The sequence below is a fragment of the Acromyrmex echinatior genome, chromosome 2 (assembly GCF_024713525.1).
Source record: "Acromyrmex echinatior isolate Ae372 chromosome 2, ASM2471352v2, whole genome shotgun sequence".
NCBI lineage: Eukaryota > Metazoa > Arthropoda > Insecta > Hymenoptera > Formicidae > Acromyrmex > Acromyrmex echinatior.
This window is the reverse complement of record NC_141853.1, coordinates 19,562,148-19,576,867: the sequence shown is the minus strand read 5'-3', so window position 1 is coordinate 19,576,867 and position 14,720 is coordinate 19,562,148. Positions and strand designations below refer to the sequence as shown.

General features: G+C 24.4%; 3 protein-coding genes and 1 long non-coding RNA gene across 25 annotated transcripts in view; 1 reads left to right on the top strand and 3 right to left on the bottom strand.

Annotated features, from left to right (window-relative positions):
• The window catches only part of LOC147910591 (uncharacterized), a 98,409-nt gene that overhangs the window by 22,480 nt on the left and 61,209 nt on the right, over nt 1-14,720 (top strand). The gene's annotated exons all lie outside the window — the stretch shown is intronic.
• Nucleotides 445-3,609, bottom strand: LOC105143658 (odorant receptor 94b-like). Of its 3 annotated transcripts, none has more exons than XM_087403183.1 (6): nt 3,489-3,609; nt 2,743-3,158; nt 2,323-2,556; nt 1,213-1,417; nt 829-984; nt 445-749 (listed from the first exon to the last, which is right to left on the bottom strand). In XM_087403183.1, exons 2-6 carry the CDS (start codon nt 3,150-3,152, stop codon nt 693-695), a joined length of 1,062 nt encoding a protein of 353 aa, XP_087259309.1. In that variant the 5' UTR covers nt 3,153-3,158; nt 3,489-3,609; the 3' UTR covers nt 445-692. The 3 variants fall into 3 exon arrangements, with proteins under 3 accessions (XP_087259309.1, XP_087259308.1, XP_087259310.1); XM_087403182.1 differs by having other exon boundaries at nt 2,323-2,658; nt 3,489-3,607; XM_087403184.1 differs by having other exon boundaries at nt 2,323-2,658; nt 2,743-3,070; nt 3,489-3,604.
• On the bottom strand, nt 6,039-8,374 carry LOC105143657 (odorant receptor 94b-like). The gene is made up of 5 exons (XM_087403223.1): nt 8,007-8,374; nt 7,588-7,923; nt 6,602-6,803; nt 6,174-6,329; nt 6,039-6,101 (listed from the first exon to the last, which is right to left on the bottom strand). The coding sequence occupies exons 1-5, from the start codon at nt 8,366-8,368 to the stop codon at nt 6,045-6,047; spliced, it is 1,113 nt and encodes a 370-aa protein (XP_087259349.1). The 5' UTR covers nt 8,369-8,374; the 3' UTR covers nt 6,039-6,044.
• Nucleotides 9,351-13,176, bottom strand: LOC147910595 (4-vinylanisole receptor-like). 2 transcript variants are annotated; one of them, XM_087403176.1, is made up of 5 exons: nt 12,178-12,806; nt 11,428-11,763; nt 10,705-10,906; nt 10,484-10,639; nt 9,351-9,476 (listed from the first exon to the last, which is right to left on the bottom strand). In XM_087403176.1, the coding sequence occupies exons 1-5, from the start codon at nt 12,537-12,539 to the stop codon at nt 9,351-9,353; spliced, it is 1,182 nt and encodes a 393-aa protein (XP_087259302.1). In that variant the 5' UTR covers nt 12,540-12,806. The 2 variants fall into 2 exon arrangements, with proteins under 2 accessions (XP_087259302.1, XP_087259303.1); XM_087403177.1 differs by lacking the exon at nt 9,351-9,476 and adding an exon at nt 9,484-10,252 and having other exon boundaries at nt 12,178-13,176.

Here is a 14,720-nt window from a genome sequence, read left to right as displayed (position 1 = left end):
CGAGTTAATAATTCCTGTTGAAACCTCCTTGTTAAAAATAATGTGATTTAATATTATGTAAAAATATATGAAAATATTTTTCCAAAGAATATCAAGTAAATGTATTGTAACATTAAAAATGCAATTTAATATTTTAAAGACATTAGACAAAAAGTTAATTACATATGTATAACATGTTTTATTAATATTTACACAGACAACACGCAATACACGCATATCTAAAAACGAGACATAAGGCATCTTATGTCTCGTGTTCATGCTGTGTAATAACTATTAATATTACATATGTGTATTAATATTACATACATGTTATTATACATATATAATTATGTTTTAAGTCTTGATTTGGATTTTTTGTTATCTAAATAGATATTGGTCAATCATGCATAAGAAAAAAGATGAAACTAAACGTCACAAACATAAAGACACAAACATTTACAATAGTTGTATTTGTATAACTTTATTGTAAATAACCATTTTCCATAATTTATTTATATTTAGCTCATTCCATCTCGCATTTCTCTACTAATGTATTAACTATTATTTAATATACTTTTACAATTTTATAACATTTTCTTTCAAAAATTTATTATTAACATTAATTAATTAATTACTGTCATCCTTGATGTGTTAATAATATATAATCAATTCAATATATATTTATTATTAATAATTTTTAATTTTGTGCTATTTTACTGTTTCTGCGACTGTATCATTACATTAAAAAGAGAATATGACGTTTTAAGCACCTAAACACTTATATAATTAATGACAAATTTATTCAGCAAATCATTTTTTATTACATTCAAAGAAGTTCTTCATACAAACCTTTACGAAAGAGTCAAGATTTACCGGCATAATATCTGCGCTGGTAAATTCAATTGGTATCGTAGCACGATTCATGATCATTAAGAGTCCTTTCTTCATATTATTGCTGAACATAGTCCATTCCATATTATAAATACTATCTGATAATTGAAGGCTCTATAAATAAAGTTATAATAAAATTACATATATATATATATTTATATATAGAAGAATATTTTATCAATCGTATAATTTAATACGCTTATAAATACGGCTAATGATACAGCTGATATATATATATTTTCTTCTTTTTATAGCAATAGATATAATGTCAATTTCACAACTTTATTTTTTTCAAATAATTGTGAATTATGAAATTATAATTTATTATATTACTAGAACTACCTTGAGCTTGATTTCGTTGCCAAACCAACAATAATAAAAAATTGGAGCTAGAGTGGTAGCTATAACCATAACATCTTGTATATAAGAAACGGTATTAGATGCTCTAAAAGCCATATGAATTAAATTGTAGCACATTACCACTGTGATCATTAAGAACTCACTAGGAATTATTTTGCCAAATTTATCGTTCAGTATATACGCGTACCTAAAATTACAGAGAACATTTTGAATTCATCTACAGATTTTATTAAGACTATCTAATATAATTAATGAATTTATATTGTTATGTAATTATATTGTTGTGTAATTTTTAACATTAAAAAAAAACATAGACATTATCTTACATTTCTAATTTCTTTATAACAGCTTCTTTATTCTTAAAGAAAATTAGTTTATGTTGATAACATGCATATTGTGCATTTTTTTGTATCAAAGATAACAAAATAGTTTTTAAAAGATTCATTTCAATATAATGTTTCTACATAGTCACGATATAAAAAGAAATTAATATAATTTTTTGCTTAATAAACACACTAATTATTTTCGCAGCCCTGAAAGAAATCTGAACAAATATATACGTATATAGAAATAATGGAACTTTTTAATTTTTTAAAATACTGAGCTTTTTTCATATTTATTTTCCTTCTATATCTCTAGGTATGACATATATTAAAAGAAATGAAAAGAAACTGTGAAAAATATGTGAAGCATTAATTGGTTATTCAATTCATAAGTGAAAAATCTATTAATATTGTCGATACATATCGACGTATAGCCTTTCTGACAGTTCGAAATATCATTTATTCTAATAATCAATACTACATATATTTTCATCTTCAGTTCTTAAGTGTAACTAATCTGTCCCCAAATTTCGAATTTATTCCTAATTTAATTTTAAATGTGCAATTTTCGCCCCTAGATGATTAAAATAGTTGAAAAATCTTAATTGTCGAATAAAATATCATTGAAAGATTGATTATTTTCTGATTGTTACCAGAAAAATGACAAGTTTCAATAAGAGTATACTGATCTTAAAAAAATATAAATAACATTCTACGTTAGAAAAATAACTCAAATATACATTTATATGTAAATATGTATATAACTTACTCAAATATATATATATGATGGCGTACGCAACTGCGCAGATTTTCTTGGTCATTCGCAATATTCGACAAACGATATTCTAAAATCTCGATTTGGCAGCAGATGTGCAGCAATAATCCACAAACTAAATTATCACATGTGGGATGTATAAGTCCGATAAATATTAGAGAGAATATCTGATGAGCGTATGCTAGATAAAATAGTGCGGATATTGAGCTGTCGAATGGTAACCATGCTCTGTACATTAAAGTTCCATTCTTAAAATTCGTAAATATCGAAAGCAAGATCATATAGATGGCAGTTATCAAAACGAGAATTAAATAATATAATGTATTATTCCTACAAAATCATTTATATATAAAATGTAATATAATTTAAACAGTTTTAATATAATTTAGTTATAAAATACTGAAAGAAACTTACGTTATTCTCTTATCAAACTTCTCCCGAATCATGTTTTCGCTCAGATCCACTGGTTTAAATGGCTTCTCGACAAGATTATCAATTAACATTGTAATACTATCATGATTTATCCGTATAACAATTGCCTTGTAGCATGCCAAAAGCGAAATCAAAGCATTGAACAAAGCGTCGCCAATTGTGTCAGCGTTGTCGGCTCTCAATATCAACTCCATAATTTGAGTCATTGCAAAGGTGTATAATGTTATAATCATTGACGCTGTATAAGCGTTATATATCATGTGTCTAAACAGCGATGTCCATGATGTTGGTCGCCAGCATCCTGCGACCGCTAAAATCGTGAGCGTAAATTTCAAGACAGGCATTTCGCTTTTCTTTCCAACATCATTTCTCAACATCCACTTGCCAAACATTAATCACTGTTTTAATTGATGTATATGTACTTATTTATTACAAATTTTGGTTATTATAATGTTCTAAATGAACGGTAATTAGTAGTATCGAGATTAATTGTTTTTAGATATTTGATCGTGTATTTCCCTAAATGATCGCTAATTAATTGTCTTTATGTATGATAATAATTAAATACAAAAATATAAAAATTTAATAATAATAAAATAAATAAAAGCCTATTATTATTATAATAGAATTACTATGATATTATTATTATTATTATTATATTATTATATTATATGATATTATTATTATATTTATGTAAAATATTTCATTTTTTTATACATTAAACTTACGAAAATTTTTATTAACTTGTTTGAACAGTTCGTTGAATACTTCACAAGTTTTAATCGAATATTCGCTGCACGTTGTGTGACAAGTCAAATGACGTTACAAGGAAACAATCTCGTAACGTCTATAGTCTCTCAATTTAATAATGACATTTCGCCCAACTTTCCTCTTCATATAAGGTATCTATATTATTATCATAATAATAGACTTGCAACAGTCCTCTCGTGAAATAATATTCTCGAGAATTGAGAAGTGAATTCTTCTCCGAAATAATATCTATACGAAATTGCGTAATATACCATTATTTTTGCAGAAACAATCGCGACAATCCTATATAAAAGAAGTCAGGTATACACAAACAGAGATATATAGAAAAATAAATTCTTTAAATTGTCATCAATAGAACAGTAGCTATAAACTATCTCCGAGGTACTTGATACAATTCCTTTGTTGTATTATTTATTGTAAAATATCTTATTTATAACTCACCATCGGTAACACCACAATATTGTTCTATAATACAATGAAGACACTCAAAAAAAAAAATTCTTTAAATATTAGTTGAGCAGTGACTATAGGTTACTTGTGTACAACATTAATGCCATCCGCAAAACTCAGTTACAAACTATTTTCATCACATTTTCTGTCAGTATCTACGTTCTAACAATTTATATGATATTGTGATATCGTGCTCTCTTTCAAATAAATTTTTTATATTTTTGATTGAACATAAAAAAAAGATGTGTAAAGTCATAATTCATTACAGATTATTAAAACTTATGTAAATTTTATGTAGTAAGTGTAACATATAATATAATTCTTTTTACATTACAAATATCTAAATATTCACTGCATATAATAATTTTGAATATTCAATGCTTCTTTAATTAATTTATTAATGTTTTTTTATGTCAAATAATAGATGACTAAAGTTCTATGAAAATAATTCATTTATAATGTTGAAGATTAAATTGAATTTATAGATATATCAATATAAAACATTGTAATAGTAAGAATGTTAAATACATATCACTACAATTATTTTATTTTTATACGTAACATACACTTACAAAATTTATTTAATTAATTAATTTGCGAGATATATATTTGCTTAAATACTTTAAAAGATGTTACTTTATCGCATGTTTGACAAATTAGTTATACTACTATAAAACTTTATGATTTTAGAAATTTTTCATAATATTTATTTCTTTTAATATTTTCACTATATTGGATAACAATATGTACATGTGTCAAATTTTTGTCAAATTTTTAAAATATAATTTTGTAAATTATAATTTTTATTACATAATTACTTAATGTCTATTTTCAAAAATAATACTGCGAGACAATAGGAGAACATTGTAAAAGAACACATCTCTTCCAACTTTATTATGACATTTTTCACATATTTTAACATAATTTTCGTTATATGAAAAAAACATCATTATATATTATACAAGAACAATACTTTCAAATCTTGAGAACTAAATTTATTTTACCTTTATGAAATATATTTATTGTAATATACTCATTATATGATATTCTGTTCCTTGTTATCATAATATCTATGATTTCGTATTAGAATATTACCATTTTATGAATAACTTCTTACTTAGATCATAAAAAATGGAGAAAGTTATAATAAGAATCATTTCAAGTGTACTATTAGGTGCGCAACTAAGTTCTCGCTGTTATTTTGATGGAAATGCCATCAAAATAATAGCGAGAACTTAGTTGCGCACCTAATAGTACACAGAAATCAAAGAAACAAGATAAAATTAAATTTTGTTGCATAATACGTTATATGCATCTGTATGTGTAAACCTATATTGTCCAACAAGTATCTACATATACAAATGAAAATAGAATTTTGAAATAACAGAGGCAGTGTTCCAAAATTTATTGCCACTATTGAAAATCTGTAGTTTACATTGCAAGCACTGATAAATTTTGGAACACAGCCAGAGTGAGTTGAGATTTAAGCAACAGTTTTGTGATGTCTAGAAGCTAGAACATAATATAATATAAACGTCATTGTGTTATTTTTTTTATATCATTCTTTTATTTGAATTTCCTTTATAGCTAATCATAATATTGAGTTCGAATTGTCTAATACTTTCAGAATCTTTATTTTTCAGCAAAATAAAAATACAACGAGAAAATATAAAAATTGTGAAAGGATTTTTTTCTCTTATTTTATATTTAAATATTTTTCTTTATTTATAATTAAATATGACTTATTATATAAATCGTATTTTTATATATAAGTATTAATACTCTTATTTTTATTAATAAATTACTATATGTTTAATAATATTTTGCTGCATTATAATATTCTATTTAAAATTACATTTTAAATAAGAAATATTATTAACGAATATACATTTTATGGAAATGAAAATTCAATAGATACTAGATCTACTATCAATAACATAATAATTTATTTTTATTGCGTTTTTATTACAGATATATATATATATATATATATATATATATATATATATTTATACATATATATTGCAACTATATTGCAATTACCAGAACATGTTACATTTGTATTATTTTTCCTGTACTTGTACTAACAAACTGTAAGCGGAGTACGATGTTTTGAGCAGCTAAAATAATAATAAAAATCTTAGTAATGTTGATTCATAATCAACGATACTATATAAAATTAATAAACTCACCGCCACAAAAGAGTCCAAATTCAAACTAATGATATGCGCAGTAGTAAATTCGATAGGTACTGTAGCGCGTTTCATAATTATTAGGAGATTAGTTTTGACGTTATTATTCAGCAATGGCCACTTTATTTGGAAAATGCTATCTGCCACTTGAACGCTCTATAAATTAATAAAAATAATATTTGTTTAACATTGCGTTAAACAAATATTTGCGTTTTGATTAATAAAATATTGTTTCTAAATACTTATAGACATATGTTACTATTGAAAATATTTTTATTTAATAATACAGTAATTTTATATAATTTTTACGGCTAACATAACAGTGACATGTATGACGAGATGATTAATTCAATTTCTTATACAAAATATTTTTTATATAAAAAAATGTTCTTAATTAATTCTTTTCTTAATTAGTTAATCAGATATACCTTTGATTTTATTTTGTGTCCAAACCAACAATAAAGAAATATTTCTGTTAACATGCAGCATGTGAATCCAATTAATCCAATACTATCTGCGTTCAATGACGATTGGCTTAGTTGATACAAATTAGAGCATATTATCAATGTGCTTATTATAAACTGTAATCCGATTATTTGCGAGAATTTTGCATTTACGGAACACGCAAATCTGTATAATCAAGTTTTTTAATTTAATAATGATATATTATATGTATCAAATCAAAAGCATGACGAATTAACTTTCGAAAAATCCATACATACATTGTATAGTAATTATAGTTTAAAAAAACTTAGTGATGCTGATTGTGGACTTTAACAACATAATAATAAAAATAAATATATATGAATTATTTAAATATAAAAGAGAAAATAAGAATAAGTTATACTGTTTAATTATCTTTATTTAAAATTTGTGTGTGTGATTTTTTTAACGGTCGTAGATAAGAAAATTTAATATATATCATTATTCCTCTTAGTGCAGTAATTAAGTCATGAAATTATACACCGAAAAAATTGTATTCTTAACTTAAGAATATCCTACTTATGTATAGTATATTTTCTTCTAAAAATAAGCATCAAAACGATCCTCTTAATTTAAAAAGGAAATCATTTAAATTATCATATTCTTAATATAAGAACGTGCAGAATATCCTATTTTAATGATAATCTCAAATCTCTTTTAAACAATACATTTTAGAGAAAAATGTTTTAAACAAAGGTTGCATAATTTTAAGGGAGACATCAAAAATCATGTAAAGCGCGCGTGTAACGATGATCGCCTTCCCAAATAAAAAATATATTATTAATTTAAGAGAAAATATTCTTATATTTGTTAAGAGGAAATATTAAATACATCTTTCAAATATAAATCAATTTTTTTGGTGTAAATTAATATCACGAAAATCCTAAATTATGTATAATGGTTTTTGCAAAATATCATTAGGATGACTAACTGAAATATACTGTTATGATGGCGTACGCAGTAGTCCAAAATGCTTTGATCATTTAAAATCTTCTTCAAGCGATATTCCAAGATTTCAATTTGACAATATACATGCATTAAGAAACCACATATGAGAGTATCGCAGGCGACATTCACGCTAGCACAATAAAACGTGCTCAGAATTTGGTGAGCATACGTAATGCAAAACATCATGTAAGAGGAATAATCGTACGGTACCCATTCTCTGTATGTTAACTTTCTGTGTTTAAAGTCTGTAAGCAACGACATCAAACTCATGAATGTCCATGATGACGCAATCAAAACTGAGTAACGTAATGTGTTAGACCTAGAAGTTGATATCCAAAAGAAAACAATTGTTAAATAAAGGTTGGTATACATAAATATATATATAAATATATAAATATTTACCGTATTATTTTATCAAATTTTTGACGAATTTTCAATTCGCTTAGATCTAACGGTTTAAATGGTTCTTTGTTAAGTACAGTAATTAATGTCGTAACATTGTTATAATTTAGCCACATTATCAGTAATTTAAAACCAGAAACGGACACATTTAACGCCATATATAAAATGTTAGTAAAATCGTCAGGATTATCGACGTTTATCATAATATCCATAAATTGTAAAAAAGCAAAAATATATAAAATTGTAACTATAAATAATCTGTAGAGATTGTAAATAACACGCATAAATAGCGATGTCCACGATAGCGGTCGAAAGCACCCAACAAACATAACGATTAAAAATGTCAACTTTAAGGTATGCATTTTTATCCTTTGTTCAAATTAAAAAAACTCGTATAAAACAAATTTGTTTGTGTAACGTATGTTATGAGCTTTTTTATCAGTAATTTTGACAATTTTTAAACAATACTTATTATTTTTAAAATAACTTCAACTTAATAGATTCTATATTGCACGAGAAGTGAAGGCAGGAACATAATTTCGAGATAGTGCACTTAGGAACGTCTATAGACATGTGACACGATTCTTTGACAATAGACAGTATATCCTCTCTCTTCATACATATTTAATAACTTTACCTTTATAATACCAAATTTTAGCAACTCTTTTTAAAGTGATATTTATGCAAAATAGCGAAAGAAATTATTTGTATATGCAATTTTTCTTATACAAAAGAGATCAACTATTTTTATATATTATACCTATATAGAGGAAAAAAATTCTAATACAGTAAAGAAAGGAGAGTAATTTCTGTATAAGTACATTAATAAGATATGAGATGTAAATAATATCTTGCAATATCTGAATATACATATATCATATCTCGATACATTGAACATGGAATACTTCATTTGATATTAGGGGAGATTGGAGCAAAGCGGAATAGCAGCGTAAACTGGAATATATTGTCATTTTTTGAACCTGCTTATTACGATATCCAATTGTGATAAATTGAATTATGTTTTGTGTCCCGAAGAACACGTTATAGACGATAGATGTCATTTTTTGAGTCGTTGACGTGATAGCAACTTAGTAATGCACAATATCGATTCGTAATATTCATTTTGTATATTTTCATGAAAATAAGTATCTATGTATTAAATTCAGTACTTTCTACTTTAAATTTCTAAAATTAATTAAATATAGTCTAAGCTTCATTTTAATGCAATTAGATTGTTGTTATAAATCAACTGAGTGTTCAATAAAACAACATAATTGTGATATTAATAATTGGAGCAAAATAGGATAGGATATCCCGTTGGAAAATGAAGTATCCCATTTTGCCCTAATTCTTCAGTTGTAATTTGCGAATGACACAAGGCTGGTCGCGAGCTCTCAATGTAGGATTTATACACTGCATACAACATCTGACGTACAACATACGACGCGACAATATCCAAGAATTGATTTCCTGAAAATAAAAATGTTTTACTGAATTTCCTTATTGAATATCGTATCCTATATAATTCTTTGCGGTTCGTACGCATAGTTGCGTTTGGTTGTTGCTTAGCGTCGGACTAAGTGTTATGCTACGTCTAAAATTTCCAAATCTAATTAAAATTGATGTTGTAATGAATAATAAGTTGAAATGAATATATTGAAACATTCATTATTTATGAAAATGTACAATAATTTTGTTTTCTTTATCCTTAATTTGTTTGAAATTAAAATTTTCATTATTTAGATAAACATTTAACATCTATCTCACTTTACCCCATGAGATAAAGTAGAGATTTAAAACAATTTATATATCAATATAATAAAATTAATGATATGTGATTGCTTTTTATAAGAGATATTACATTCTTTCCTCTAATTATAATATATATATAAATGGATTAAAAATTGTACATATCAAATATACTTTTGCGATATCAAATTTAAATTTTGTAACATTTATATATATATATTTTTTTTGGTAAATTATACATATAAAAATACTTCCAAAATATAATATAAAAGACGATGTCGTATACATATATATGTATTTTTTTACAACTATTTCTAATGAATAGATTAAGTATTAGAATCTTATTACAATCTTATTACAATCTTATTACAATTTATTTATAATTGTTATGTGCATTATATGCTTAATCTAAAATACTTCATTTTGCTAATTTTTAATTTTTATTTTTATTGCACTTGCGTTAGTAAATTATAAACGGAGTATGAGGTTTTAAGCAACTGTAATAATAAAAAACTTATGATTATTACAAGTACAATAGTATTTATATATAGATCAATAATAATTTATACAAACAAATTTATAAAAGTGATTAGTAAAAGTGATTTTATTTATTGGTAATTAAATATATTACACGGTGCATTGTTATAAACTGTAATGAAACTTTTAAGTACTTTCAAATTATTTAGGCAAATTATATTTTATACATTGAGGTAAATGTTTATACTGACCGTTACAAAAGAATCCAGATTCATGGTCAGGATATATACAGTAGAAATTTCAATAGGTATCATTGCACGTTTCATAATTATTAATAAGCTCTTTTTTACACTATTGTCCATGATTGACCACTCCATTTGAAAAATATTATCTACTAATTGAAGACTCTGTGAAATATAATATGTAATATAATTATATATTTATTGTTTCTAATAAGCTGTTTTAGATCTACCTTTAATTTGACTTTGTTTCCAAACCAGCAATAAATAAATATCTGCGTTAACATACAGCCTGTGTATAGAATTAAGGAAAAATGATCCGCATTTAAAGTTGATTTAGTCAGTTGATACAAATTTGAGCAAAATATCATCATGCTTGCCATAAATTGAAATCCGATTATTTTGGTAAATTTTATATTCACTATCTGCGCAAATCTGCAATCAAGATTTTGTTTACATAAAGTCATAATATTTGTATATATCAAGCAAAATAGTTTAAAGAATCTAAAGATAGTTTAAAAGGTATAAAGATCAATATTATTGCAATAATTATGGATTAGAATATTATAAACTAATTTATGACATATACATGAGAATTAATTAAAGATTAAAGTATTAATAAAGCAGTAATAAAAATGTCCACACTAAATATCGTGATAAAAATATGGTAGAAATCAGTATGCAATAAATAATTATATTAGGTAATTATATTTAAAACAATATGAATAATAAACAGTATAAATAGTAAAATATATTTTGATGATTTTGCAATGCTAATAGCTACAATCGTATAAATTCTACAATTGTATAAATTTTTTTTAATTTTTCTTTATAATCAATGAAAATAAGAAATTAAGAAGATATATGATTTCCACCACAGTTTTTGTTAAATAACTCACACATAATAGCAATGCTGAATGATATATAATTTTCCGGCATTTTAAATGATAACTAACTCAAAAATTCGATTATGATGGCATATGCAATAACCCAGAATAAGTTGATTGTTCAAAAATTTTTTTAGGCGATATTCCAAGATTTCAATTTGACAACATATGTATATCAAGAATCCGCACATGAGACTATCTATTGCGACATTTACGATAGCGCTATGACATGCGGTTACCATTTGTTGAGCGTATGTAAAACAAAATACCATATAAGATGAATAGTTAAATGGTATCCATTCTCTGTATTTTAGTTTCTTGTGTCTAAAGTCAGTAAATAGCGAAGATAAAATGACAAACGCACATGTTATCGTTACCAATATTGTGTATCGTAATGTGTTGTTTCTGAAAAGTGATTAAATATATTGTTACATCTATATTATTTCTAATGCAAACTATAAAAAATTTGAACTAGGAAATATTTGAAAAAACTTTATTTTTATTTTTCGTAACAGACAATATGTTGTTATTTGGCAGTAATACTGCTAATTAATCTTATTATATTATAGAAAAAAAATTTTTTCATCATTGAATAATTCATAAATTTTTATGTGTAAATTTTTTATAATTCTAGTTATCAATAAATAACTTTTTAAATCAAGTTACATCTAAAATCTACATTAAAAATACTTATATATATTTATGTGTGTGTATGTACATAAAAATATTATAAAATAATAACTAAAATAGTTATAAATGAAATAACATTAAAAAAAATTAAATTAAACAGATTAAAAATTATTTAATTAAGACATTTACCGTATTATTTTATCATATTGTCGTTGAATTTTCATTTCATCCGAATCTAATGGTTTAAACGGTTCTTCAGTAAGATAATTAATTAACGTTACAAAATTCTCATAATTTATACTAAAAATAAATATTTTGTAGCATGAAGCTAATGTAGTTAGCATCATATTTATATTGTTTGTGAAATCGTCAGCATTGTCGACACATAAAACAATGTCCATAATTTGCAATATTGTAAATGTATATAACATAGCCATTACGTACAATCTATAGATATTATAAACTATCTTTTTAAATAAAGATGTCCACGATTGCGGTCGAAAACATCCAGATATTATAATGGTTAAATATGTCAATTTCAGAATATTCATTGTACGTAGAAGTTTAATTGCGTAAGGAAAAAAAAAGCAAAAGAGATATGTATAACAGAAATCAGTTATATAATGTGTGTCATTAATTTTGTTAGTTATGGAAATCTTCGGACAATATTCATTACTCTCGAGATAATTTTAACTTGATCTCTATTGTATGAGAAGTAAGATACAGTAAGAATCTCTATTGTATGAGAAATAAGATGCAGAGATAATATAGTTCAAAAGAGTACACTGTAGAATGTCTATAGACTTATGACACTACTTTCCGACGATAAAATTTTTCATCATCGATATTTTCTACTTACTTGTGCATATTTAACATCTGTACTTCCACAATATCTTTGTAGTAATTGTCTTTAATGTAATATTTCCGTATTTTAAGATAATTGGACAATTCATTTCTACATAAATTCTATCATATATAGAAGTAATATTTTTAATACTACATCAAAAACAAAATTATAGCAAAGGGAGGGAAAAAATTCTTCAAAGATTCATCAATAGAATATGAGATGTGAACCTCAACAATATCTTGATATATTTGTCGTTGCTGTATAATATATATATATTTCACTACATTATCTTCTATCTTTCGAATAGAATAGCGACATTCTAATATTGATTCCTATATGCGCAACATAATCAGACGAAGGAGTTCACGTTAGTAGTATTTATGTATTTGTAATACTATTGTCATACAGACAAAAGAATTTAATATAATAATTAAATTTCTCTGATATTATATTTTTATTACATTATTATTATGCAATCATGCAATTTCGATTTTTTTCTTTTAAGAGCATCACATGATTTTTTTTATAATAAAGATTTTTAATCACTCCGTATAAATATATTGATAAAGATCTCAAGTAAAATCTATTTATGAGGTATTACATATTTCAAATCTGATTACAGTAATATGTAAATATAAAATTTATACATTTTAAATAGAAAGAGTGTGACAATATCAAATTTAAATTTTGTACCAATATTTATATATATTTTTCAGTAATATATGTAAAAATATTTTCGAAATATAAAAGACAATGTCTCATATATATATATATATATATATATATTGTGGGAATATGTGACTCAATGGATAAGTCAGAGTTCTCTTGACAAGCCCACGCTTGCGTGTGATGTGATAAAGAAAATAATAATTGAGATTTAATTTGTAACTGTAATAATAATATTTATTTCACGAGCACAATTTTATATGACCGTACAGGACGAACACCTTTATTGATCTGTTAATATAATATTTCTTTTTTTATTATTTTTTTACGCTGCTAGGCAACTCGTTACCAACACAATCTTTAAGCTTACTACACTCGCTGCGCTAGTGAGGCATTAAGAATTCCCCACATATATATGTATTTTTTACAATTATTGTTAATAAATCGCAGAGTGAACATCAAAGTGATTATTGACAATAATAAACATTTTATAACAATTATATTATAATAATTATATGCAGCTAATACAAAATACTCTATTTATCCTTCTGTTTTTATTACTTGCATTAATAAATTATAAACAGAGTATGACGTTTTAATAAACTGAAATAATAGAAGACATTTAAGATTATTATAGACACGATAATATATAATTATTATGTATACATGTGTATACATAATAATTATCTACGTAAGAAAATTTAAAAAAAATAATAGATTTATTTATTAATATAATTTTTTTTGAATTAAATATAATTGTAAAATGTAGCATTAAAATTTTATTATATCCTGATATATATATATATATAATATATATATATATATATATATATATATATATCAGGATATATATATATATATATATATATATTACTTAAATTGTTTTAAAATTTTATATATTAAAACAAATATTTTTGTACTGACCACAAAAGAATCCAAGTTCATTATCAAAATATATACTGTAGAAATTTCAATGGATGTCATTGCACGTTTCATAATCAATAATAAGCTCTTTTTGATACTGTTATCCAAGATTGGCCAATTCATTTGAAAAATACTATCTGTTAATTCAAGACTCTGCAAAAAAAACAATGTACATATGACGTATCATATCTGCGCGTTTCTAATATTCAATTTCATTAGATATACTTTAATTTAACTTAATTTCCAAACCAGCAATAAATGAATATCTCCATTAATGTGCAACATGTAAACATAA

Coding starts and splice junctions, on each gene's coding strand:
- LOC147910595 (XM_087403176.1), bottom strand. CDS start 12,539: ATGAATATTCTGAAATTGACATATTTAACCATTATAATATCTGGATGT. Junction 10,640..10,704: donor GAAACAAAGTCAAATTAAAG/GTAGATCTAAAA, acceptor TATATTTCACAG/AGTCTTCAATTAGTAGATAA. Junction 9,477..10,483: donor ATCTGGATTCTTTTGTAACG/GTCAGTATAAAC, acceptor TTTTATTTTCAG/GAAATCAATTCTTGGATATT.
- LOC105143658 (XM_087403182.1), bottom strand. CDS start 3,152: ATGTTTGGCAAGTGGATGTTGAGAAATGATGTTGGAAAGAAAAGCGAA. Junction 1,418..2,322: donor CATCATATATATATATTTGA/GTAAGTTATATA, acceptor CTGTAATTTTAG/GTACGCGTATATACTGAACG. Junction 750..828: donor ATCTTGACTCTTTCGTAAAG/GTTTGTATGAAG, acceptor ATAAGTGTTTAG/GTGCTTAAAACGTCATATTC.
- LOC105143657 (XM_087403223.1), bottom strand. CDS start 8,368: ATGCATACCTTAAAGTTGACATTTTTAATCGTTATGTTTGTTGGGTGC. Junction 7,924..8,006: donor AAATTTGATAAAATAATACG/GTAAATATTTAT, acceptor ATCAACTTCTAG/GTCTAACACATTACGTTACT. Junction 6,102..6,173: donor ATTTGGACTCTTTTGTGGCG/GTGAGTTTATTA, acceptor TTATTATTTTAG/CTGCTCAAAACATCGTACTC.